This window comes from Marmota marmota, unplaced genomic scaffold (genome assembly GCF_001458135.2).
Source record: "Marmota marmota marmota unplaced genomic scaffold, marMar, whole genome shotgun sequence".
NCBI lineage: Eukaryota > Metazoa > Chordata > Mammalia > Rodentia > Sciuridae > Marmota > Marmota marmota.
The window spans coordinates 2,103,180-2,129,087 of NW_025999894.1; the positions used below are offsets into that span (position 1 = coordinate 2,103,180).

Consider the following 25,908-nt stretch of genomic DNA (forward strand, 5'->3'; position numbering starts at 1 on the left):
CCGCCAATGGGCGGAAGCGCCGCGTGAGCCTGCTCCCGCCCCCTCGGCGATCTCGAGCCAATCGGAAGGGGTAGTGTGTGTGTGTGCGAGGGCAAGTGGGGAGGGGGACCCAGCTCAGGACAGGGAGGCCCTGCTCGCAGGTCCCGGGGTCCGGGTGCCGGCCCGAGAGCTTGGTCCGCAGGCAGCGGGCGGGTGGTGCCCCCTCCTGCCCCACCCCGCGCGTGCGCGCCCCAGCCCCTCCCTCCCCGTCACCCTCCTCAGCTCCCGCGCGGCGGCGGCGGTTCCTCTCCCCCTCCCCCCAGCCCTGGCTCCGGGGGACCCAGCGATGCCGGTCCGCACCGAGTGTCCCCCGCCGGCCGGTGCCTCGGCCGCCTCCGCGGCCTCGCTCATCCCGCCGCCGCCCATCAACACCCAGCAGCCCGGCGTGGCCACCAGCTTGCTCTACAGCGGCTCCAAGTTCCGCGGCCACCAGAAGAGCAAGGGGAACTCGTACGACGTAGAGGTGGTGCTGCAGGTGAGCGCCGGGCCGGGCCGGCCGGGGCCCGAGGGCCTCCTCGCGGCGCTCACGGGCCGTGCCCGCCCTCGGCTCTTCGAGCCCGCAGCCGCGGACCAGGCCCTCACCGCCCTCACCGCCGGGGCCTCCTGCACCCGGCGCCTCCCACCCGGGACCTGCTCCGCCGGTGTCTCACACACTCCGAGCCCCAGACCTGTGCTGCCCCTCGGACCCAGAGCCTGTGGTGACCGGCTCCTGGCAGACCCTGAACACTGTCCAGACTTGAATCCCGGGGATCCGGAAGCCCTGCCTTGTCTGGCCTTCCTCTGGCCTGGGTCCTTCCTCCCCAGACCTGTCGCCCTACACCAGTCCCTCTCAGACCCTGAAGAACTCTCCATTGGTTTCCCCAGACTTGGGGCCCAGGCCAGATTCTGCCAGACCTGAGACACGATCCCCTATTCTCAGACCCTGGTGGTTTCCTCTGTAGGAGAGGTTGATCAGCCTCCTGAGACGGGGGAGCATCCTCCCTCCTTTGGCTGAGAGCCCCGAATACACACTGATTCCTCCCTCGTCCCTGTCTCCAAATAAACCAGGTATTCACACCCTGGGTGCCAGAGTGGAGCTCTTCACCAGTCTGTTAGGATCTTACCCCTTGGGGTCCCTGATACCACCTCCTACTTCAGTTTCTTAATGGTCCAGGCACCCAGCTGCCCTCTTCCCCCAGGCTTCTCATAACTTCCTACCCAGTTCTGTGGCCACTTCCCATCAGCTCCAAGTCTTCACTGGCCTCTACCCAGACTTTCATCTAGCTCATTACTTGGTCCAAGGGACCTTCTTTCAAAGTGTTCTTAACTTTATCTACACAGGCATAGGGCTTCCTCCGAGTCTCTGATACCAGTATACTGGGAAATCTAACTCACCCAGTTTTTATTTTGTGTCCACTCACCTCCCCCTGTTTGACCTGGATTTCTGAGTACCTGCTGCCAGTCCCAGATCAGCTTTGGAATTACAGCTTCACCTGCCCAGGGCCTTTCCTATGCCTTACCTCTCTCACCCAGATGTTGGCACACTTGACAGTTTTTCCTAGCCAAAGGAGCTTGGTGGTGATAGATACTCCCTTTTATCTCCCTTCCGCACAAACTATTCTTCCTCAGTTTTCACCCCTGCCTACTTGAGGACCCACTTTCCCCATTCCTTTACCCGTTCTTTCTGATACCAAAAGCCCCTCCAAACACCTGTCCTTTGAAAACCCTTCCAGAAGCTTAGAGGCCCTATATGCTGCCTCACTGCCCTCCTTTGTGAGGGTGGACAGTACCTGTTCCTCATGCTCACTCTTTGCCCTCTTAGTCTCTCTTCTGAACAAGTAGACTTTCTACTCAAAAGACAGTAAGGGTGCCTCTTCTTTCTGCTAACTGTAGAGCATTCCTTAGTTCCTTTTTTTCTTACTGCTTTGTGAGAGTAAATAGTTTTTCTTCTGGCTTTGGCTGAGAAAGCTGCATCCTCTTGTTAATTGTGTCTTTGATCTGTAAATTTAAAAGTTCTATCATGAGCTGTGATATTTATTGTAATTAAAAAGCTACTGTAGCTGGGATATTTTAGTCTCATAACTCTATGCCTAATGTGATTCCCTTTTTTTTGCTTAAAATGTGAGACTTTATGAAGGTCACACTGTTTTTGTTTTTTCCTGATGTTGTTTGTTTTGTTTTAAATTCAGCTAATCATAAAATTCTGAAATGAGATCCCTGGGTCATGTTTGGACAGTCCCAAGTTTGTGCCCATTTGATGTTTTCCAGTGTGGTAGTCTACCGACAGGGTAGCTAGGTGTCTAAAGGAGTCTGCTTTGGTTACTTCAGTGACTATTCCTTTCTGTGATTATTGTGTTATTTCTGAACTCTTGTCAGGTGCCAGTCTCCTTGTGAACCAATAAAAGCCGTGATTGAGTGATTGGTAGGTCTCAGGCCTCCCAGACCATCTGACTGATGGTTGGAAGACACTTAAGTAGGATGTCTGATGGTGGGGGCAGTGGCCATGCCAAGGAATGCCACCCTACATCTGGATTGGTGAGCTGCTTATTCACATCATTGCGACTTGTTAGTGGCATGTGAATTGCCCCACCATCTGGTTTTTCAGCCAGGACAAGTTTCTTAGACTTAGCCTTCTCAGAATATTTCTCCTGTCTTTCATAAGCCTCTTTCTTTTTCTTTTCAAGCACCTTTATTCACATATAATTCACATACTATATAATTCACCTATTAAAGTATACATTTCAGTAATTTTTAATATATTCAGAGTTGTGCAGCCATCACCACTACCAAATTTTAGAACATTTTTATCATCCCCCAAAGAAACCTTCATACCTTTCGCTACCATAGGCAACTGCTAACTTTTTTTAATATATTTGCCTGTTCTGGCTATTTCATATAACTAGAAACAATATTTATCTTCTTGTGACTGGCTTATTTAACTTTGCATGATATTTTCAAGATTCATGAAATTCATCCATATTTTAGAACGTGTCAACATTCATTCCTTTTTATTGTTCCAGTGTTCATTGTATGGATGTAACAACCTTTTGTTTATCCGTTGATAGACATTGATGTACATCAGTTGGTAAACATTTGGGTTGTTCATACTTTTTGGCTATAACAAATAATGCTGCTATGAACATCTGTGTACAAATTTGTTCATTTATGGTTGTTTTTGAGATGGGGTTTCACTGTATTGTCCAGGATAACTTTGAACTCGTGTACTTAAGTGATCCTCCTGCCTCAGCCTCCTAAGAGCTAGAATGTAGACTTAGCACTGTGCTCAGCTCATGTACAGATTTTTATGTGGACATGCTTTTACTTCTTTTGGGTGGGTAGACAGACCTAAGAGTGAAACTGCTGGGTCATATAGTAACTCTATATGTAACATTTTGATGAACTACCAGTCATTTCTAAAGTGGCTGTCATTTTACATTTCCACCAGTGACATATGAGGATTCTAAATTTGCACATCCTCTCCAACACTTGCTATTGTTCATCTTTTTGACTGTCATAATCCTGATGAGTGTGAAATAGTAGCTCAGTGTGGTCTGTGTTTGAATTTCTCTGGTGGCTGGTGGTGATGAGTATCTTTTGTGTGCTTTTTGGAGCATTTTCTATTGGGATATTCCAGTATAGTGTTCCTCAAACCTTTATGGGGTTCTGACTGGATCTTTTTTACCCTTACTGCGACTACTTTTTCCCTCTCCTACCATTCTAGAAGCCACCAGTAGAGTGAAGCCTGGGTCCCTTTAAAAGGAATATTAAAAAGAGCAGCTGTTGGACACAGCTGTGCTGTGAGACTTCCTTGCTGAACATTTGCCTTGTTATCTTTCTCATTGAGATTCTGCCCCCTCATTTGGTGAAAACTGTATGTGTTGTGGGGTTATTTTGAGTTCATCAACCATCATCAAGATCAATTTGGACAGAATAGGAGAGACACATGGTTGAACGGAGGCCAAACAGAAATTCTGATTCTTGAGCATGTGATAATCCATGCAAATACAAGCCAATTTACAGTTTAATTTTTAATCTTATTAGCAAGTATCCCTGCCACCTGATACCCTTTCCAGCAGCTGTGAAACCCCAAACTATACTGAATTCAATGAGAATTGCATACATGAAATTTAAGGCCTCAGGTTAGAACTTTTAATAAAAGTTCTTTGCTGAACCATATTGGTGTGAATCAGCTGTTTTCCATAATGTCCAATGCCAAGGTCAGCAGATGAGGACACATAAAATGCTTTGGCAGTTTTCACATGGAATACCTTTGTCACCAGCACCAAACTGTGAAGGCACTTTAGCTTTATTGAAGCTCAATTGCTTCGGTGCTGACATCATGTGGCTGACCAAGATCATTACAGTTTTTAAGGACTGCCTTAGTATTTCATTTATGGTATAATCGACCAATATCTGATAAATGCCACAAAACTTTGCAAGTTTCTTGAAATGAGCCTTAATTTAAAATGAAAGTCTTATTGTGCTACAGGTACCACTAAACCTTGTTTTGCTTTGATTCAAAGGTTATTAGGCAGAGTTCCAGAGTTCGTGACAATTGGATTCATTTTAAGTCACAAACTCACACTCTGCCTGTTTAGGGTGAGTCTGTATAGATTTGGATAAATGTACTAGTTAGTATGCTTTCAGCCATGAATAACCATATTTTGCATTTCAAAATAGTTTACAGAACAAATGAACCTATTATCTCACATTGTAAGGCGTTTGGAGGCGACGTGGTCCTAGGATAGTTAATTAAGGGGCCAAAATTCTTCCATCTTACTGGGCTGTCATCCCTAGCATTGTGTGGCCTGTTTCTCCTCCTGATCTCTTCTTAATGGCTGTTCTAAGATTGGACTCTGCATACAGATACTACCACCACCAGGGGAATGAAAAAGGCCATTTCTTCCTCGTGTGCCTCTTTGAAAGCCAGTGCTCTTTTGTGGGTGCACCCAGGAGATTTTTCACACCCATCTGATTGGCCACAACTGGGTCACTCACCCCTAAACCAATGACTTGTAAGGAGAATGGGGGCTTGTGCTTATCCTAGATCCATCAGGGTTGACCAGATCTTTTTTTTGTGGGGGTAGGGTATGGAGGATTGACCTCAGGGGCACTCGACCACTGAGCCACATCCCTGGTCCTATTTTTTGTATTTTATTTAGAGACAGGGTCTCACTAAGTTTTTTTAGCACCTCACTTTATGCTGAGGCTGACTTTGATCCTCCTGTCTCAGCCTCCTAAACTGCTGGGATTATAGGTGGTGCACTACTGCACCCGGCAGTTGACCAGGTCTTTCAGGATAGGGTAGCTGCCAGAACAAAATCTAAACCCTGCCTGCCTGAAAAAAGAGGAAATTGGTTGTAGGCACTCGGCAGAGTCTCAGCAACCAAAATAAGTGGTGGCTACTAAACCTCGAAATTTACTATGTCTGTTATTCCTATTTATTTTCAGCTCATGACTCTTCTCATTAAGAAACTCAAGCATCTGTATGTGAATAGACAGGGCAGAAATTTACAGTATAATCGGAATTTTGATTGGTATTTTGGTTCAAAACTAAAATTATACCATGTAAGTCTTCATAAGGTTCTGTTCCTGAATATTATTCTCATTTCATAAAGAAATAGTGCAGCATGGTACTTTGGATAAATACCAGGGCAGGAGTACATTTTTTAGACTAGTGATTGAGTAGCAAGGAAATAAAGGGAAACTAGTTAGACATTAGAAAGTCAGACCCAGGTTTAGGGATGATACCCATGTGTACAGGTAAATAGACCTGGTGCTCAATAACGCACAGTGTAGATGAACTTGTGTTGGAGACTGCAGAAAATGAGATTTGAGAAGTGGGCTCACTGTTCCCAAAAGGCACTTCAGTCCCAAGATTCCAGCTTAAGGAAGTTGAGAGGGCCCTGAGATCAGTTTGCATTGTCAGAACAGGCACATGTATAGTGGTGCAGTCCCAAAGGCTGGTAGAACCTTTGGCTACACTGTCCTTGCACTGACCACCAGGTCTACCTCTCTATCCTAGCCTCACAGGGTTTCCAAAGTACTCTCCCAGCATTTCAAGGTGTATTCATCTGTGTATATAATGGTCTGTGTGTCCTTTTCTTTTCAGCACGTGGACACAGGGAACTCTTATCTTTGTGGATACCTGAAGATTAAAGGCCTTACTGAGGTAAGCACTTGCTCACTTGAGCTAGAACTGGGAAGTGGGTGGCATGCTCAGCAGTCCTGCAGGGTTGAGGGCGGGCAATCCCAACTCCATTTCTAAGCATTGTTATCATATAGGGAACATACAGTGCAGTTCTGATGTGTCCTGCAGAGAAGTACACACATCCACAAATGTTTCCCCCTTTGGTGGTAAGGATAGAAACTAGGACCTGAGGTGTGCTAAGCACACATGCTCTACCGTAGTTCTGCCCCTCATAAATCATTTAAAGAAAAGTTTGTAAATATGTCACAGTTTGATCAAAACTATTCATTTTGTTATATTTTTTAAGTAAAAATGTGTGTATATATATGTGTGTTTAAGTATATACATACACATAAATATATACATGGTGAGAATATAGGTACTATAAGTACCATAAGTTTAGTAGTCTCTGAGGTAAGCATCAATCATTCAAAAACTGAACTTTATTGGAACATTGAAAAGTGGCTGTCCCATCTTCAACCTGATAGGTAAAAGTAGAGTGTTTTCCTTCCTTAGATCTAAGTTTTCAAACTTCAGAATTCCTGGTATTTAGAAGGTAAGAAAGAGCATCCCTTCTTTTCCATTAGTGGGTAAACAGGAAGAGGAAGGAAGGACTGACTGGCCACTGAGCTCTGCTGTGAGTGCCTGGATGTGACCTTTCTGCAATGTCCTGTGGCCTGTTATCACTTCTTATAGTTTTGATGACCCAGCAGTATTGGGCTGTGTCCCTTTCTCCCTTAATTTCAGTTTCCTCATTTGAAAAGTAAGGATCAAAAATCTGCTCTACGTTTTTAGTGAACTTTCTAACAGGAGGAAGCCATGTTAGAGTAAGTGGCAGGCAAGAATATGTGAATAGAGGATGATTCCCTCTGGTTCTCCTGCTTTACTTTGCTTTTCTTTCTTTTTTTCTTTTTTTTTTTTTGGCCATGCACTACCACTGAGCTATACCCCCAACCTCTACCTACTCTTCTATATTAGGAGATGAATTGAGGATTTCCTGTGAAATTTGTTGTCTTGACAAAAGGTATCATCAATCAAGTAGGGGTAGAAAGTGACAGTAAAGGATTTTAGCCTAAAACAGAAAATGCTCAATTTGTAAGGCAGTAGGTATGTTTGTTAGTGGAGCACAGAATATAAATATTTAACTTCATAAAGAATCCAGCAAAATGTATACCACATTGGAATGTTAACTCCAAAGCCAGTCATTTGGGTCATAGGAAGCTGCACAGAAATGATAAGTAACATTAGAAATCTAGACACAGTGGACAGAAATGCTAACAACTGTGATCTCTCCATTGGAAGCAAGTTGCCTGAGTAAGGGACTTACTGAGGGAAACCCCTATGAGTCAAGAACAGCAGTGCTCCTTTAGGAGCAGGCACTAGCATGGCCCTTCACTGGGGCAGCCAGCCCACTGGGAACTCTAGGCTCTTTTTCCCCCCCATACTTTTGTGGGATTTGTTTTTACATATTCATACATGCACACAATTTTACAGTATTTTTCCCCAGTATCTCCTCTTTCCCTCTCTTCCTTCCTCCCCCTGGTAACCTTAGGCTCTTAATAGAACTGTAGGGACTCATTCCTCTTGGCAAAACTGCTCTTCAGATAGAATGACCTCTGAAGGTCACAAGTCTACCCCTATCAAGGTCAAGCGATGGACCGATGCTTCCAGTTAAAGAAAGGTCCATCTTTTTCCTAGGGTTTGCAAGTCCTGCTCAGGCCTCAGATGCTTACAATTATTATTATTATTATTATTATTATTATTTTGTACTGAGAATTGAACCCAGAGTTGCTCTACCACTGAGCCACATCCCCAGCCCCTTTATACTGTTTATTTTGAGACAGAGTCTCATTAATTTGCTGAGTGTGTTCTTGAACTGCCATCCTCCTGTCTCAGCCTCCTAAATCACTGGGATTATGAATGTTTACTACTGTACCTGGTAGAATTTTTGGGGGGTGGGGAGATTTTTCCCCCCACATTTTTTTATGTTGGTGCATTATAATTGTACATAATCAGAATTATTTTTTTAAATAACTTTACTAGTAGCTTTATTGAGCTATAGTTCACATACCATATAATTCACCCACTTAAATTAGAATTCTAGATTTCTAATGTTACTTATCATTTCTGTGCAGCTTCCTATGACCCAAATGACTGGCTTTGGAGTTAACATTCCAATGGGCTATACATTTTGCTGGATTCCTTATGAAGTTAAATTTTTACGTTCTGTGCTCCACTAACAAATGTACAATTCATTGACTTGGTATATTCACAGAGTTGTACAGCTACTTGATAACTTGTAAAAATTACATATCTGATGTATGGTTGCTGTAGATTATTAGTAAAATGCAGAAAAAATGTAATTAATACGAATGAATTTTTTACCTATATTTTTTGTTTGTTTTATCATTTATAATTGTTAGAATATCAGATTTGTCCTTTATTTGAGTTAGACCATGTAAATGGTATGGGTCTTAGTCTTAATAGTCACAATGTGCAATATTAAAAATTAAATTGAAGATAATGTGCCTCACATTTACAAAAGCACAGCTTTATGGTTTATTCGTGTGCCTTTTAGAAATGAAATCCCAGTATCATAAAGAATGTGTGTTAAATAACATCATGCATGCCTGAGCCAGCCACCATTATACCTTTCCCAGGAGCCCAGCAACTGGCAGGGTCCATGGTCGGCCCCTTTACTAACTCCTTAGATGAGTTTGGAAGCTTCAGTCAAGGTTATGCTTGACTTTTTGGAAGCAGAGAGATGGATCACACACTAACCAAACTCACAAGACACTGTTATACAAACAAAAGTGCCCATTTACTTTTGGAATGAGGTGCTTGCCTATTCCAGAAGTGCTCATTGACATACTGGCCAAATGAATGTTAATCCCTCAAAAGACAAGTCTGCAGGAAAGCCAATGCACACATGATCTGACAGTTTTAGGTGAGCCTTGAATCAGTGAGAGCTGTTGGTTGATGACTTCCATGACTGAAACCCATTGCCTGCCTGGGGTTAGGGGCTGTTGCTGGCTACCTGTCTCCCTCTTTGATTTTTTTTTCCCCCTAATATTCTTCCTGCTGGCATGTGTTTTTCTTTGCCTCTGTAAATTATCCCCCATTAGGCTACATAGTCAAATGCTTGAGTTTCATGTGCTGATCCTGAGAAATACTCAATCTTTTTTTTGTAGCTTCTGTACATATTGAATCTCATTCACTAAGCATTTATTTAATTTACCACAGTTTGCGGGTATCTTGTAGTTACGCTGACACACTGCCTAAAGTATTTTAATATTCTGTCAGTGCAGAATCATTCCTTAGGAAAACTAGTAGTTTAAATCATAAGGGTTTTTTTTTTCCTTTTTTAGTGCTGGAAATGGAACACAGGCCCTCATGCATACAAAGAAAGCACTACAGTACTCCTACCCCTAATCTATAGTGCACACACAAAAAAAAGGTCAAAATGCTCATTTTGGGTCTGAGGATGTAGGTCGGTGGTAGAGCAACTGCTTCAGTGTGCTAGGCCCTGGATTCAATCCTCAGCACAAAAGTATTTTTTAAAATAAAATCACAATATCTTATTTTGATATTTTCCTTTTGCCATAGGAGTATCCAACCCTTACGACCTTCTTTGAAGGAGAAATAATCAGTAAAAAGCATCCTTTCTTAACTCGCAAGTGGGACGCCGATGAAGATGTTGATCGGAAACACTGGGTAAGTAGGACTCTGCTCTCAGCCGTCCAGAGACGGCTGGAGAGCTGAGGGACTCTAGGAGCCAGAGACCTTGTCCCTTACCAAGAGGCATTTGGGGCTTTGCAGCCAGAGGGTAACTGATTCCCACACACAAACTCCAGTTGTTTCATCTTCCTTTTTCTCCCCCCCCCCCCACACTTTTTTTTTTTTTAATGGTGGCGATGCTGGGGATTGAATCCGGGGCCTTGTGCATGCTAGGCAAGTACTTTACCACTGAGCTATCTCCCCAGCCCTCCATCTTCCTTCTGAAAAGTTTAGCTACTGACCAAACTCCTCTTAAATAGCACACAGCTAATGATGGCAACCCCTGAGTTCCATATACAGCTGTGGATAGCTGTCAGAATCTCAGCAGTATCCCTGTTCTTTACTACCTGTGTCCATCCTCTAATTACCTCTGCTTGGAACACCCCTGTGAAACAGACAGCAGTCCTCTCTGATATTGTGGTTGACCTGAGATAAAAATACCAGTGATGGAAATTTAGTGGGAACTTAACCTTGTATTGTTTTGTTCTGTATTTGCAGTACTAGTGATTTAATTCAGGGGCCTTTTACCATTGAGCTACATCTCCAGCCGTTTTTTTTTTTATCTTGAAACAGGGTCTGGTTAAGTTGCTAAGGCTGGCCTCAAACTTGCAATCCTCCTGCCTCAGCCTCTTGAGTTGCTGAGATTACATACAGGTGTGTGCCATGGCACCCAGCTAGAACATTGTTTATTTTCATCCTGTCAGGACAGATACAGAGCAAGTTTAACCTAAGGACCAGCCAGACACCATGGAAAAATCCAGGCTCCCCACTTTTTATCTGCCAAGCATACCATGTTCTTATTCCCCAATAGTGAACACTTAAAAACAACATAGGACTACTGTCCTGGCATCTTTTCTCTGGTTGTCAAGTCTTGTGTGTTCAGAAACTGTTTCTCAACTTATCATTGAAGCCTTTGGCTTAGTTGACATGGTGATGATACGTTTTTGTTTAATATGGAGAAAGTCCAATGTTCTTATCCATTGTAAACCCACCAGAGATGACTGGGTCAGTAAAGAGGATTCTAGAACTCATTCCTCCTGCTGCCACACAACCCCAGCAACTAAACTCTCCCTGATTCTGGGACCACAGCCTATGGCAGGGACTGCTGCAGACTCTTGTCTGTGTCAGCCTCACTGTGCATCACCACTTTGCTTATTGATGCTTTTCAAAATTTTGGGTTTCAGTTCAATTTAACTTTAAACTTGAGCCTTTTAAAACATTTTTCTGAAAGTTATATGTTTTGAGTACAGCAAGTGAACACCAAAAGCTAGATAGTCACTTATGTGTTTTTAAAATATGAAGAGAAGAGCAAGATTCAGATATCCAAAAGGTTGGGGGGAGCCCAAGTAGTGTGTGATGGTGTCCCTCAGAGTTGGTAGGCTCCTGAACCCACCCTTGCCCAGGGCTGGGCTTGTCTTACTTGGCTTACCACCTCACCAGATGGCTCCTTCCTCACCTGGAAAACACCAGTGTACAAAGTTTATCCTTGTAATAAACCATACTCTCTCTCTCATGCAACTTTGTTTGCTATTTAAAATTGGTCCTGCAAAAAGCATAGTCTTTGAGGCCGGTGACGATTCAGTCCTCGGCACAAATCAAATACCTGGAAGCATCTGTTAGTTGCCCCATTAATTTCCAGTAGAACATTGGACCAGACTTTGCTAGACTGGATTGAAATATTCAGGGTGAGAGAGAAACGAAGAAGGCCACGGGTCACCCCGGCCTGAGGATGGAACCCAGAACTTCATACACAAGAGGCAAGTGCTGTACCCCACTGAGCTACATCCCCAGCATCAATGTGATATTTTGATTCATGTACGCATTAGGTAATGATTAATTCAGGATAATTAGCATAGCCCTCACCTTAAACTTTTATCACTGGTTTTTTATTTAAGGTGTTTTTAAAAAACAAAATAATACATGTTTATTTAAGACAAAAAACTACAGGGAAAAAATTGTGTATAATGACAATACCTAAAGCTAAAACAGCTGTTAGTCTCTTCCTGAATCTCTTTTGAGTATATACAGTCAGTCTCTCTATATGTGGGTTCTGAATTCATGGATTTAGCCAACTGCAGATAGATTTGGGGAAAAAATTACATCTGTATTAAATACGTGCACACTTTTTTTCTGGTTGTTAATAATGACCTAGTTAATACAGTAAAACAACTATTTGTATAGCATTATATTAGGTATTAGAAGTAACCTGGCTGGTGCATGCCTATTATCCCAGTGACTTGAGAGGCTAAGACAGAAAGATCACAGTTTGATCAGCCTTGGCAACCTAGTGAGACCCTGCCCCCCACCCCCCCAAAAAAGGACTGGGATGTATCTCTGATAAAGCTTCCCGGAATTCAATCCCCAGTACAAAAAAAAAAAAAAAAAAGGTAATCCAAAGATGACTTAAAATATATGGGAGTATATGTGCAAGTTGTATGTAAATGCTATCCCATTTTAAATAAGGGACTTGAGCATCCACAAATTTTGATATCTGCAGAGGGTCCTGGAACCCATACTCTGCAGATACCAAGGGATGACTATACCTTCTTTTGTCTTTTTAAAAATGGCATCATAAGATTCAGTTTTGTAACCTATTTTTAGTCTGTTTTTTCTTGGGGGCTGGTAGGAGAAAGGGTCTCACTATGTTGCCTAGGCTGGCCTCAAACTCCTGGGTTCAAGTAATACTCTTGCTTCAACCTCCTGAGTAGCTAAGACTAAAAACATATGCCTCCTCACATAGCTGTACAGTCTCCTTTTAAAATTTAACCACATTATATCTGTTTGCAATTTCTACCTAAATTGCTGTCCCAAATTCCTATATTATGTCAATGGACCAATTTTACTATATCCTCTCTCCTTTGTGGCTATGCTGTCTAGTGATTCTGCACAGTTCGTTTTGCTCCTGTGGATTTACTTTCAGAGATCTTCTCATTAGTTACTGGTAGCTTTCCTGTGTTTGTGATAGGGTGTTCTAAGAGGCCCTTGAAGTTGCAGTCATTTCCCATCCTTCAGCCATTTCCTCAGATTATGTTAACTGGGCAGGTGTAGTTCAACTGTGCCTCAGCTGGAGACCTGGTGTCTGCCTCTAGTTCAGGTCTCTGTTCACTGAGGATGAACACAGGCTCCTTCTCTACTACCTGGAATTAGTTGTCCTTCAAGCCATTAGTTCTAATACCAGCCCCTCCCTCTGTTGATCAATATCGTACTCTGTTTTTTTGCTTTCAGGGCAAGTTTCTGGCTTTTTATCAGTATGCAAAATCATTTAATTCAGATGACTTTGACTATGAGGAACTGAAGAATGGGGATTATGTCTTCATGAGGTGGAAGGTAAGGTCCTATCCAGGCCTCTTCCAAAACTTCCATGTGTGCTCCATATACCTCTCTACAGAAGGCAGGCCTCCCAGTCAGGGGCCTCTGTGCCCTGGGCTTGTAACAGTGTCTTCATGGCAGGGTCTTTATACACTTGTAAAAAGCAGCCACAATTCCAGAGCACACACTGCTGAGGCCCCAGCTGGCTTTTCCGGTCACACTGACAGCAAGTGGGCTGTGCCCAGGTGGGTACCCTCTGACACTGTTGTTTGCATCTTCTTCCTTTCCCTTCTCCCACCCAGGAATCCCTTTGAACTTCCAGGTTGAATCATCCAAGTGTTGTGTGGGTTCAGGGCAACTTTCTTTGAACTTAGTCATCCATTGCACCCTGTTCTACCACAGGCTTAAATGCCATCAGAGTGACTGGTCTCCTTACCACATCCCTTCCCCAGGGCCCTCTGCTTCCTGCAGCTCAGGAAATGAGGGACCAAGAATGGAATGTAGATTTTCCCCTCACTGCCCTGGTTGATTCAATGGTTTGTCCCTTGCCCGAGGAGTCCTTTTGCTCCCTGCTCTGATAGCAATATAGGTATAGACACAGGATAGCAAAATCCTGGAGTAGATCTATTAATTTACTTTGGGGACACGCACCACTCTCATCCCCTAGTGCCTTATTGTAGGAAGAAAGCTATTTTAGCATGAAATCTTGTTGACTTTCCTAAAGACAAAGCATCTAGAATAGTGGTTCCCCATTTTTGTTTTGTGAAGTCAATCGTTTGCGGGATGGGGATCATGACTCCTTTACCAGACAGGTACAAGGTTTGGTGAACAAATGCTGAGCCCTGCCCTCCCAGCTTGCCATCTAACAGGACGCAGGCCAACTAAACCTTTTAAAAAAAGCATCTTTTGTCCTAATTTGAAATTTAAAAAAAAAAATTGGCAGGGCTAGGGATCAAACTCAGGGTCTTGTGCATAATAGGCAAGTGGTCTGCTGCTGAGCTACATCCCCATCCCTAAATTATGTATAACTTCAGAGGCTGAATAAGAGTGTCTTTAAATTTGGGGGTGGGGGCGGATTTGGGAGCATAGCTTAGTGGTAGAATTTGCCTAGCATGTACAAGATCCTGGGTTCCATCCCAGCACCACCAAAAAAAAAAAAAATTGAAAGCAATGGAGTTGTCTCTGAAGAATTTCTCAGGGTGACTCACCAGTGAGCCTTTGGTTGATATCCTGAGGTCCTGGGGCTTCTGACCTAGGCTTTCCAGGAGAATAGTAGCAAGGACATGGCCTTTCAACTCTTGGTGCCAATACATTGGCAAACTTGCCTCTCTTCGTAATGCACCTGGTCAAGATCAGTGCTGTTCTGGTTGTTTGGATGAGGTGTAGAGCTTTGGAGATGTCACAGGGTCTCCTGGCAATCAATCCACTCCCAGAACTATCACAGACCAGAAGTGACTCACTATTCTAAAGCTGATCGAGAGCCCAGTGACAGTTCATGGGAACTGGAGCAGAAACATACTCCTTCCAGGTCATTTCTGTCTGTGGTCTCTGAAATATAGTTGAGCAGGTTGACTGTCATTGATTTATCTATTAGGTGCTTGGGGCTGTGGTACTTTCTTTAAGTCACTAATCCTGGTGAGCTCAAGACAGTTTGCCATGTAAGTACATAAAATGCTCCAGCCTCATGTGGGCACTATCCAGAAGTCAAGCCAAGACCCAAAGGCTTGCTCTCACCCAACAAGTCTGGCTCAAAATATAAAGGTCATACTTTTTTCTCATGTGGTCCTTAGAACCCCTTGATGCTTAACAGGGAGGCCTCAGGGGTGGTCTGAGAACACTGTTACTGACGGATCCCTCATCTGTGTGCAGGAGCAGTTCCTGGTCCCAGACCACACCATCAAAGACATCAGTGGTGCTTCCTTTGCCGGCTTCTATTACATCTGCTTTCAGAAGTCAGCAGCCTCCATAGAGGGTTACTACTACCATCGGAGTTCAGAATGGTAAGGCCCCCAGTGGCCAGGGGCCATGGCAGATGCTGCCTGCCTGCCCTGGCTCTCCCCTGGCTCATCGCACCCAAAAGGAAATCTCTCACCCTGCCTCTGTATGGATTTCATGCTCTATTTGGGTGCTGAGGCCCTATTTAATTGACTTCAGTTGCTCAGAATAGGGCCTTATTCCCAACCACAGAGCAGACTAAATGAAATAAGACTGAAATATTATATGAAAAAGTTCATTTCTAAAATGCCTTCCATTTTTTTTTTTTTTTTTTGGCAGTGCTGGGATTGGAACCCAGTGCCTCATGCATACTAGGCAAGCACTCTACTTTTGAGCTATACTTCCTAAATACTTTTAATACTTTAATTTTGGCAATATTCATCTCATCTTTCTGACTTTACATTTATTCCTCCCAAATTTAATCAGTAACTAAAATGTAAGTTACTCCTTTGTGAGTTTTTGGCAGCCAGTATTCATCCTACATGCACTAGAGACCATGTGACTTGACAGTCCTGCTCTGTGTTCCTCCAAGGTGAAGCCGGAAGAGCACCTCAGTTGCTTGCTTTCGCTACCTTTTGGGGGACCCTCCTGCCTCTTTGCTGCTTCTTTAAGTACCTTGCTATACCTGGCTGGTGAGCCCTGTCATGAAACACCTGATTTCCTCTCAGAGGGTGGAAGCATTTTATTTTCTTCGAAATTTTTCATTCTTTGGTGACTCAAGAGTGACCCTAGCCTAGATAGACTGAAATTCTTAGTTCAGTGGCCAATCTTGTAGTCATGATCACTGGGTTTTTAGTAATCGTTGCTTTTTAAAATCAGATTGATTGATTGATTGATTGATTTTTAGTTGTTGATAGAGGTTTATTTTATTTCTGTGAGGTGCTGAGAATCAAACCCAGTGCTTCACACATGTCAGGCAAGTGTGCTACCGCTGAGCCCCAGCCCCTGCCCAGTAATTATTGTTTTCATATGAGTTTATAAAACTTTTCATAATCCTTTTTATTAAATAACAGCTTTATTAAGATTATTTGCATTTCATACAATTCACTCTTTAAAGTATACAAGTCAGTGATTTTGGAATACTAACAGTTGTGCAACCATTAACTTTAGAACACATTCATTCTAGTGGGGCACAGTGGCACATGCCTGTAATCCCAGCAGCATGGGAGGTGGAGTTTACCACTTGGGAGGAGGATCACAAGTTGAAAGCCAGCCTCAGCAACTCAATGAGACCTTATCTCAAAAAGGGCTGGGAATGTGGTTTAGTGGTTAAGCACTCTAGTTTCAATCCCCAGTACTAGGGGGATAGGAGGGACATCCAATGTCCTTCCTTCCTTCTGGGGATTAAACCCAGGGTCTTGCACGTGCTAGGCAAGTGCTCTGCCATTGACCCTTATGTTCACCCACCCAGCCTAGAACATTTTCATCACCATAAGGGGAAACCCATCCCCCTTAGCCATCACCCCCACTCTTTTTCCCCTCCCAGCTTTAGTCAACCACTAATCTTTCTCTGGGTATAGATTTGCCTGTTCTGGATATTTTGTGTAAATGGAGTCCCACAACATGTATTCTTTTGTTTGGTCTCTGGCATTTTTTGCTAAGAATAATGTTTTAAGGGTTTATACATATTGTAACATGTATCAGAACTTCATTTTTATTACCAAATAATTTCCCATTGCATGAACATACAACATTCTATTTATCCACTCCTCAGTTAATGGACACTTGAGTCATAGCCATCTTTTGGCTATTCTGAATAATGCTGCTATAGGAGTATGAGTGTACAAGTTTTTTTGGTTCCTGCTTTCAGTTCCTTTGATTATATACCTAGCAGTGAAATTGCTGGGTCATACAGTAGTTCTATATTTAACTTTCTGAGGAGCCGCCAAACTTCTCCACAAGCAATGCATGAGGGTTTTGGTTTCTTCACACCCTCCCTAATACTTGTTATCATGTCTTTATAATTATAGCTATCCAGAAAGCCGTGAAGCAGTATCTCATTGTAGTTTTGATTTGCATATTCCTGATGGCTAATGCATATTCTTTTTTTTTTTTTTTTTTTTGGCAGTGCTAGGGATCAAACCCAGGGCCTTATACATGCTAGGCAAAAGCTCTTTTATTATTATTATTTCATTTTTTTAATTGAGGTTTTGTTGTTGTTGTTGTTGTTTGTTTGTTTTGGGGCTTGTGGTACTGGGTATTGAAACCAGAACAGTTTACCACTGAGCTATTGCTAGCCATTTTATTTTATTTTATTTTATTTGGGGAGGGGTACCAGGGAATGAACTCAGGGGCACTTAAACCACATCCCCAGCCCTATTTTGTATTTTATTTAGAGACAGGGTCTCACTGAATTTCTTAGTGCCTCACCATTGCTGAGGCTGTCTTTGAACTCTCGATCCTCCTGCCTCAGTCTCCCGAGCCACTGGGATTACAGGCATGCTGCACCACACCAGGTTTAGGGTGCTTTTTTTAATAAGACATGCTACAGTTGCTTCATAATTAGAGCAGAATGTCTAAAATCTGTTCACCTTACACATAGTTCAGGAGAATTAATACATACACACACAGAGATCAAATAGGTTCAGCTTATGAACTGTAAATGAATTAGCAAAGCCAGATGTTGTAGTACCCATCTGTAGTACCACTACTTGAGAGGCTAAGGCAGGAAGATCACTTGAGCCTAGGAGTTCAAGGCCAGGCAGAACAACACAGCAAGAGCCCATCTCAAAACAGAAACAAAATGAATTGGCTTGTTAGGCAGAATTTGATTTGTCAGGCACTCTGGTTTAGAGGTTTTCTAATATCCTTTGCTCAGTGGGCATGAAGTAACTACTTCTCATCTTGTCTCTTTCTCTGTTACAGGTATCAGTCCCTCAATCTGACCCATGTCCCTGAACACAGCGCGCCCATCTATGAATTCCGGTGACAGCGGTTCAGAGCGGCAACCAAATAAAACTGAACTTGGCAACAAAGAGCTTTGCCAAGAAAATTGTGTACCTGCCAGAATCAGGAGAGGTGTGTTCCTGTTTCTTCACAAGCAGACTTGCATCAGAAAGCATGAATGTTAACTCACAGAATCCAAGGAGTGTGGCTGACCGGCGGGGCAGGTGGAGGAAGCCACCTCCCTTCCTCCTCCCTCTCTGTGGCAATTTGGTCGTCATCTGTCTCTAAGCTACCTTAAACGCACTTTTCCTTCCTGCACAGCTAACTTCTACATCACTGAAATGCCCATCCCTTCCTCGGCCCTTGCCTCCAGCCGAGTAGAAGGTCAGCTCCCGGGTCACCCTCAGCCTTGGTGCTCAGTGGTCCCCGCCCAGGCCCCTGTCCCTCCCCCAGTTGCTTGTCCAGTAGCAAAGGCAGAGCCCCAGCGCACTTCTGTGCCCCCAGAGCTCTGTACAAGGAGTTGGCCAGCTGTGGCAGCATTTGCTGCCAATGAAATGAGACCTCATCAGTCTTCGGTCCCAGTGCTTCGGGGGTCAACGGGCATTCCTGAGCCCTGTACTGTTAACAATGCAAAGCTAGCGCGTGGCTGTCAGGTTCCCTGGGCCTGCTGTGGGGATCACTAAATTTAAGGCTTCCAGATCCCTGGCAGGAACAGATCCCAAACCTGCTTACTCAGTACGTTTGCTCCAAACTTTTGAACTTGAGGGCAATACTAAACTTAAAAATAAGAGTTTTTTTATTACAAAATTATTTTTATGGTCCCTTTAATGAGGACCCAATGGCAAATGCACAATTATTCAGAATTACATTTTATCGTTTTCACATTGAAAACAGCAAATGTTGACTTAGTAATTTTTATATCTATATCTATATGTATATGTATATTTAATCAACCAGCAGTTTTGAAACGAGTCATCCTGGTACAAAAGTTTTGCAGTATCGCATAAATTATAGTGCTAAACACAAGAGCTGTTTTGGGGCCAGTTTAGCCTTTGTACCTCCTCCTTTTGCTACTCAAAACAACAGTGCTTCGTGTTGACCTTTCCACGAGGCCAAAGGGGTCTTCGTTCTCCAGAAACAGTGACTGAAATGGTGGGATGAGGGAGGGGTGGGAAACATGAACATGCTCAAATAACTCGAGGCTCATGTGCCAAAGTGTGTGTGTGCGCGCGCACGTGTGTGTGTGTGTGTGTGTGGTATGTGTGTGTGTTTTGTTTTGTCTTGTTTTAATTTTTCTAAATGTTTAAGAAGCTTAGTGTGTTGGCATCAATTGTAGCCCACAAACATGGGCAGGGCTTTGAGGAATTGGCATTTTTCTGGTGATTTATAAGACAGTCTGAACACAAGAGGAAAAGCTTTAAAAACAAGATAGCATTGGAGCTGAGGATGTGGCTCAATGGTAGAGCACTTGCCTAGCATGTGCGAGGCCCTGGGTTCCATCCCCAGTACCCCAAGGAAGAAAAAAAGCATTATAACCCACAGGAGCAGAGCAACCTACAGGTTGCATGTCCATAGGCAGCATAAAAGAACGCACAAAGCCCTTCAGTAGGATGAGTGGTAGGGAACGTTTTTTATTCTTAAGAAGTGACTTTCCTTTTAATGACTTATGTACTGTATGTTACTGAGACTGAATGTTAGGGGAAGCCTTAAAGGAGCAGATTTTGGGAAAGTAGCCAGTGGGCACTTGTGACATGTAAATTTGTAGTCCTAAGACCATTCAATAAGATCAGGACCTGGCAATCCTAAAAAGTTACTCTGGTAACTTTGATGGAAAAATCATTCACATCTATTTCCATAAATGAGTCCAAAATATTTTTGGACCTTAAAACTCAAGCTAGGTGCAGTGGTGTGCACCTGTAGTCCCAGCTGCTTGGGAGGCTGAGTTAGGAAGATCACTTGAGCCCAGGAGTTTGAGACCAGCCTGGGCAACATAGTGAGACCCCATCTCAAAAAAATAAATTAAAAAAAAAAAAAAAACCTACCAAGACTGGCTCTGGTCACACTTGTGAAATGCTTACTGTCATTTCAGTTAAGCTGAGGGACATCACAGAGTAAAGGAGGACAAGGGGCTGCACTGGCTTTCCTCATGTGACACACCATTCCTCTTTGCCTCAACCCTCCTCTCCCAGCATCCTCGAGGGATACAGACCCCACTCAACCTGGTAGGAGGGGGTCATCCCCAGAGCTGGGGCTTGTGTATGTGGCTCATTTACAGGAACTGCTGGTGTCCTTTTGTAGACCAGTCAGGCCAGGTTCTGTCGTAGGGATTCTTCCTTTTTTTTTTTTTTTCTTAGCTAGGTAATGAAGAACTCCAGTTGTACTGGGGGAAATAAAGATGTGATACCTTTACCAGACTCTTCAGGCATGTCTTTAAGGAAGATTTGTCCACTAAAAGTCTGCCCACTGATCACAGGGACAGGACTAAGCATTTTTCCACCTCCTCTTAGTAACTCCCAAATGTTCAACATCAACTCCTTTCTCTCTGTCCTTGAAGAACCTGTGGGGAATCATCTCCACCTGTAGTTATTCTTTCCTCAACCTTCTCAGTGGTTTACATGCCTCTGATACTATGTGCAATATTTTTGGTTGACACTTGTAATCCATCATTAAAAAATTAGTGCAGATTTCCTACCAAGGTCTTCCCCTACCCCAAATGAACCTGCCATGAGGTGGGGTCCTAGGGATTTGGCCGTTCTTACCCCACTGCTCAGAAAGCTTCTACTCTGCCGTCCCCAGCCTCAGCCCTGTTATGTCCTGACTTACCCTTCCACCCACCCATCCTTCCAAGGTTGATAGTGTTTCAGCTGCAGTCCAAAAGCAACTAGACAATGCCTAATGTTAAGTAGAAAGTCAATCTGTGTGCTGGTTCTGTTGGCAATGTTGAAATCATAAACTCCAGGGGAGCAAAGGGGTTTTTCAATGTCTTTTGCTTTCAGAAACAGGGAATTTATATTCTAAGGCCTTGAATTGATTTTTTTTTCCTCATAAAATAGTCTGATAAGCTAATTTTTAAAAAGAAATGCCATTAAGTATGTTGCATTGTGGTTTAAAATTACTAACGAGTTCTGAGAAAGAAAAATATTTGATTTTTGATCTTAAATGTTTTTAAAAATTAGATTTGAATGGGCGCAAAGTATGAATATTTTGTTTCTTTATGGAGGACATGTGGAAAGGGTTTAAGGGTTTGGGATGGGAGAAGTATTTTGCAGAGCTATCAATGTCCAAATAATTTTTAAAAAATAATAAAGGTATTTAAGCAGTGTGTGTGTCGTATTTTCTAAATCAAGAGAGTCCCATTAGCAGAAGCCACTCCTTTTCTGGCCCTTTGGCTGCAGAGCTCTCCAGGGCTGGCCAGAGACCTGTGTAGCCGGGAATGGGCTGAGGCCCTTTCAGGGGAACTATTACAGTGGTCAGATTGCGCCGGCCTTCCATTCTGGAAGTTTTCAGCCAGCCACTGCACACTTCTATTAGAACTCCATTTTGTTAATTCTGTATTTCTTCAGAAGCTTTTTTTTTTTTTTTTTTTTAACAGAGGCACAATGGCTTACTCCTGGTGCCTGAGGACAGGAGGATCACAAGTTTGAGGTCAGCCTGGGCAATTTAGTGAGACCCTGTCACTAAAAGTGGGGGAGCACAGTGCTGGGGATATACAACTCACTGGTAGACATCCTGGGTTCAATCAAAAAAAGAAAATATGCAGATGGGCTGTCCATTCTCAGCTTTGCAGTCTGGTGTTGCAACAGGTGATTCATTTGCCAGGGTCTATAGGCCATTCTTGCTACTGTGACCATGGTCCTCTGAGGGAATGCTAGAACTCCAAATCATAGGTACTTAAGTTCCTAAAAGGCATGGTATGGTGGCACATGCCTGTAATCACAGTGGCTTGGAGGCCGAGGCAGGCGGATATCACAAGTTCAAAACCAGCCTCAGCAACTTAGCAAGACCATCTAAAAATATCAATTTAAAAGGGCTGGGGATGTGGCTCAGTGGTTAATTATCCCCAGATTCAATCCCCAGTACCAAAAAAAAAAAAAAAAACATGCATGGCTGTGTCCTGAAGCCAGATGGCAGCAAGCTTTGGCCCTTGATTGTGCTGCATCCTGGTCCTTAACTCAGCAGTCACACTTGATATCACCTTCCTAGGCATTGCCAAGAAACACAACTGGAAACAACCATTTTTAAGAAAATATTTCAAGTGGAAGAGGTTTAAATTTTCAGCAAGTTGAAATGATAAGGGAATTTTCATCAATGACTGAGCAAAGTTCACTTGTGTGTGTAAAGTTTTTTTTCTCCCATAAAATAGGATTTTAAGAAAGGAACAGACTCAACACAGTGCTGAACTCATGATTAAAGACACCAGATTTTGTTGAGTAGAAAAGGCATGGGCAGCCTGAGTTCTCCCCATCCACCTGTAGGACTAATGTGCCCCCGTATGCATCAGCTAGTATCTCTGAGCTCAATTTCTCTCCTGTGGAAGGTGCAATTGTAAAAATGCAACACACATGGGCTCGGGTTGTGGCTCAGCCGTAGAGCACTTGCCTAGCACGTGCGAGGCCCTGGATTTGATCCTCAGCACCACATAAAAATAAACATAAAGGTATTGTGTCCAACTACAGCTAAAAAATTTTGTAAAAAATGCAACACATGAACTGGGGTTGTGGCTCAGCGGTAGAGTACTCACCTAGCACATGTGAGGCCCTGGGTTCTATTCTCAGCACCACATAAAAAAATAAAGTTATTGACAACTACAACTAAAAAATATTTTTTTAAAATGAAACACATATAAAATGTTCTTAATAACAAAAAGCCAGGTGTGGTGGTGTGTGCCTGTAGTCCCAGATACTTGGGAGGCTGATGCAGGAGGATTGACCAGCCTGGGTAACAACAGCAAGACTCAATCCTCCCCAAAACAAGAAAATAGTTGGGCACGGTGACACACCTTTAATACCAGCAACTCAGGAGGCTGAATCAGGAGGATCTCAAGTTCAAGACCAGCATGGGTAACTTAAAGAGACCCTATCTCAAGATAAATAAGGACTGGGGATGTAGTTCAGTGGTAAAGTGCCCCTGGGTTTGATCCTCAGTACAGCCACCCCTCAAAAAAGAATGCTACAAAATATTTACTAAGGCTTGATACAATGCACTGTGCTAGATAGACATTAGAACAGTTATTAAAATCCTCTTTGGTATATGAAACTTTTTTTTCTTGTTTTTGGAAATGGAGCCTCCCTATGTTGCTGAGGCTGACCTCAAACTCCTGGACTCAAGCAATCCTCCTAATTATTCCAATCAGCTGGGACTACAGGGCCCAGCCACACATCTAGCTAAGACTCTCGATTCTTTTAATGCCCAATTTGTGAGTGTGTGTGTGTGTGTATACACTAGGAATTGAACCCAGGGTGGGGAGTTTACCTCTGAGTTACACCTCCCCCCAGCCCTTCATATTTTTTCATTTTGAAACAGGCTCTCTAAGTTGCTGAGTCTGGCCTTTAACTTGCAATTCCCCTGCCTAAGGCTTACAAGTAGCTGGGATGGCAAGTATGTGCCACTGTACCCAGCTTAATGCCCAATTTTTAACCTTTACTTTGGTTTTAGACCATTCATAGGAACATTAGAAACAATAGAAAATGTGTAGATTTTGTTAAGTGGGAACCAATTGAAAGACAGGACAAAAGGAAAGTTATAAACATGAGTGCTGTCTCTGCTGACCTGAACTGCACCTGAGAAGAAAAGCATTGAAATTGTTCAGTAATAACATAAGGCAGCTGGCTTTGATTTAAAAAAAAAAAAAAGTGCCTGAAAATTGGATTGCTGTTGAGCAGATTTTTCCTTCTAAAACATCTCCAGTTTGAAGCTTCCTATTTGTACATAACAGGAAAAACACGTAAGGCTTTTTATTGTAGAGAAGCATATGCTGAAATTGAGTCTATTTTTGCCATTTTTCCCCTTCTGATTTCTCAGTGAGCTTCATTTTTCAATGCACAATTTCCCAACAGTCCCTACATCTCCATACCTTCTCTAGCTGGCGTGACTTGGAACTCAAATGTAGCTGCACCTGTCATCTTGGAGTTGACTTAAACTTTTCATGTCAAGGCACGGCACAGTAGCACCGATCTATAATTCCAGTGACTCTGGAGGCTGAGATGGGCAGATCACAAGTTCAAGGCCAGCCTCAGCAATTTAGACTCAATCTCAAAAAATAAAAAGGGCTGGGGATATATGTAGCTCAGTGAATGCCCCTGGGTTTAATCCCCAGCAGGCATGTACACACAGGTATGCACACACAAATGGCTTCTATTCTTGTGGATCAGATACAGAATGATAGACCTAGTAAAGAAGTTACATTCCATTAACTGTCATGTTAAATGATAAGAAGTATTGGAAAGCAGAAGGCAAGCAAGGCAAAGAGGGTTCAGAGTGCCAGCCTGAGGCAGGGTAAGAGCTGCACCTTTTAAAAAGGTGGTCAGGCTGTGTACCTCATTGAGCAGATGATGTTAAGCAGAGACCTGGAGACAAGGGAGTAAACTAAGAATATGTGCAGGGACAAGCATTTCAGGCAGAGGGAACAGCTAGTGCAGAGGTCCTGAGACAGGAGTGAGCCAACTGTATTAGAGGAACAGTGGGGAGGTAAGTAGTAGGAGGTGAGGTCAGAAGTGACAGCAGTATGAGATGTGCATTTTGGAACAAGAGAGTCAGATCCCACGGGACCCTGTTGATTGTTGCACTGATGCGGACTCACTGGCTTTTACCCAGAGAGAGATGAGAGCCCATTGGAGGATTTGAGCAGAAAAGCATCGAGACCTGATTTAGGTTAAAGGATCCTGCAGACTGCTGGTAGCAGACAGACTATAATGAGGCCAGAAGACAAGTAGGGAGACCCCTGTGAAGCTGCTGCAGAGCCCAGGGGGAGGGCATTGGTGACAACAGCAGAGTCGAGCAGAAACACGCACAAATCTGTGTGTATGTTTTTTTTTTATTATTTTAATAAATTTTTAGTCATAGATAGACATAGTACCTTTATTTTTTTTTTATTTTTATGTGGTGCTGAGGATAGATCTCAGAACCTCTCACGTGCTAGGCAAGCACTCTACTACTGAGCCACAACCCCAGCTCCCCCATCTCCACCCATGTGTGTTTTGAAGATAGAGCCAAAAGGATTTGGCAACCAACTAGGTATGCAGTATAGTGGCACAAGAGCAGTCAAGGGTGTGAGTCCAAGGTTATTTGTTTTGTTTTTTACTCCAAATACTGGCAATTGAACCCTGGGGCACTTTCCCACTGAGTTACAACCCCAACCCTTTTATTTATTTATTTTAAATTTTGAGACAGAGCCTACCTAAATTGCCTAGGCTGGCCTTGAACTAACAATCCTCCTGCCTCAGCCTCCCAAGTAGCTAGGATTACAAACATGAACCACTGTTCCTGGAAAGTCCAAGGTTTTGGGCCTGGAGACTGGAAGGATGGGATTGCTATTGTTGTTAGTTAACACTGTGTTCGCTTGTGGAGGTGACTGAGCTACAATATGGACAGGCCAATGACCAGAGAGAGTCTAATCATTTAACCGAACAGTTACATACACCTACTTCTAAGGAGGTCAATCCTTGACTCTCAATGGCTTGACCTAACCAAAACTGATTTCTCATTCACATCAAGTACCGTTGGCACAAGGCGGC

The 25,908-nt window shown here is 43.2% G+C and overlaps 2 protein-coding genes across 3 annotated transcripts in view; one reads left to right on the top strand and one right to left on the bottom strand.

Moving 5' to 3' along the window:
- Atpaf2 (ATP synthase mitochondrial F1 complex assembly factor 2) overlaps window positions 1-1,255 on the bottom strand; it is a 20,405-nt gene extending 19,150 nt beyond the window's left edge. Inside the window, exon 1 of one of the 2 annotated variants that reach the window (XM_048795379.1) lies at window positions 1,237-1,255. The gene's annotated coding sequence lies outside the window, so the exon portion shown is untranslated. Of the gene's footprint in view, window positions 1-707; window positions 727-1,236 lie in introns of those variants that run through there. The other variant, XM_048795381.1, reaches the window with a different exon arrangement.
- Gid4 (GID complex subunit 4 homolog) lies at window positions 55-21,497 on the top strand. Its single transcript, XM_015503478.2, has 6 exons — window positions 55-514; window positions 6,131-6,190; window positions 9,815-9,922; window positions 13,211-13,312; window positions 15,164-15,294; window positions 18,155-21,497. Exons 1-6 carry the CDS (start codon window positions 326-328, stop codon window positions 18,216-18,218), a joined length of 654 nt encoding a protein of 217 aa, XP_015358964.1. The 5' UTR covers window positions 55-325; the 3' UTR covers window positions 18,219-21,497.
- The last annotated feature ends 4,411 nt before the right edge of the window (window positions 21,498-25,908 follow it).

Coding starts and splice junctions, on each gene's coding strand:
- Gid4 (XM_015503478.2), top strand. CDS start 326: ATGCCGGTCCGCACCGAGTGTCCCCCGCCGGCCGGTGCCTCGGCCGCC. Junction 515..6,130: donor ACGTAGAGGTGGTGCTGCAG/GTGAGCGCCGGG, acceptor TTTTCTTTTCAG/CACGTGGACACAGGGAACTC. Junction 15,295..18,154: donor TACCATCGGAGTTCAGAATG/GTAAGGCCCCCA, acceptor TCTCTGTTACAG/GTATCAGTCCCTCAATCTGA.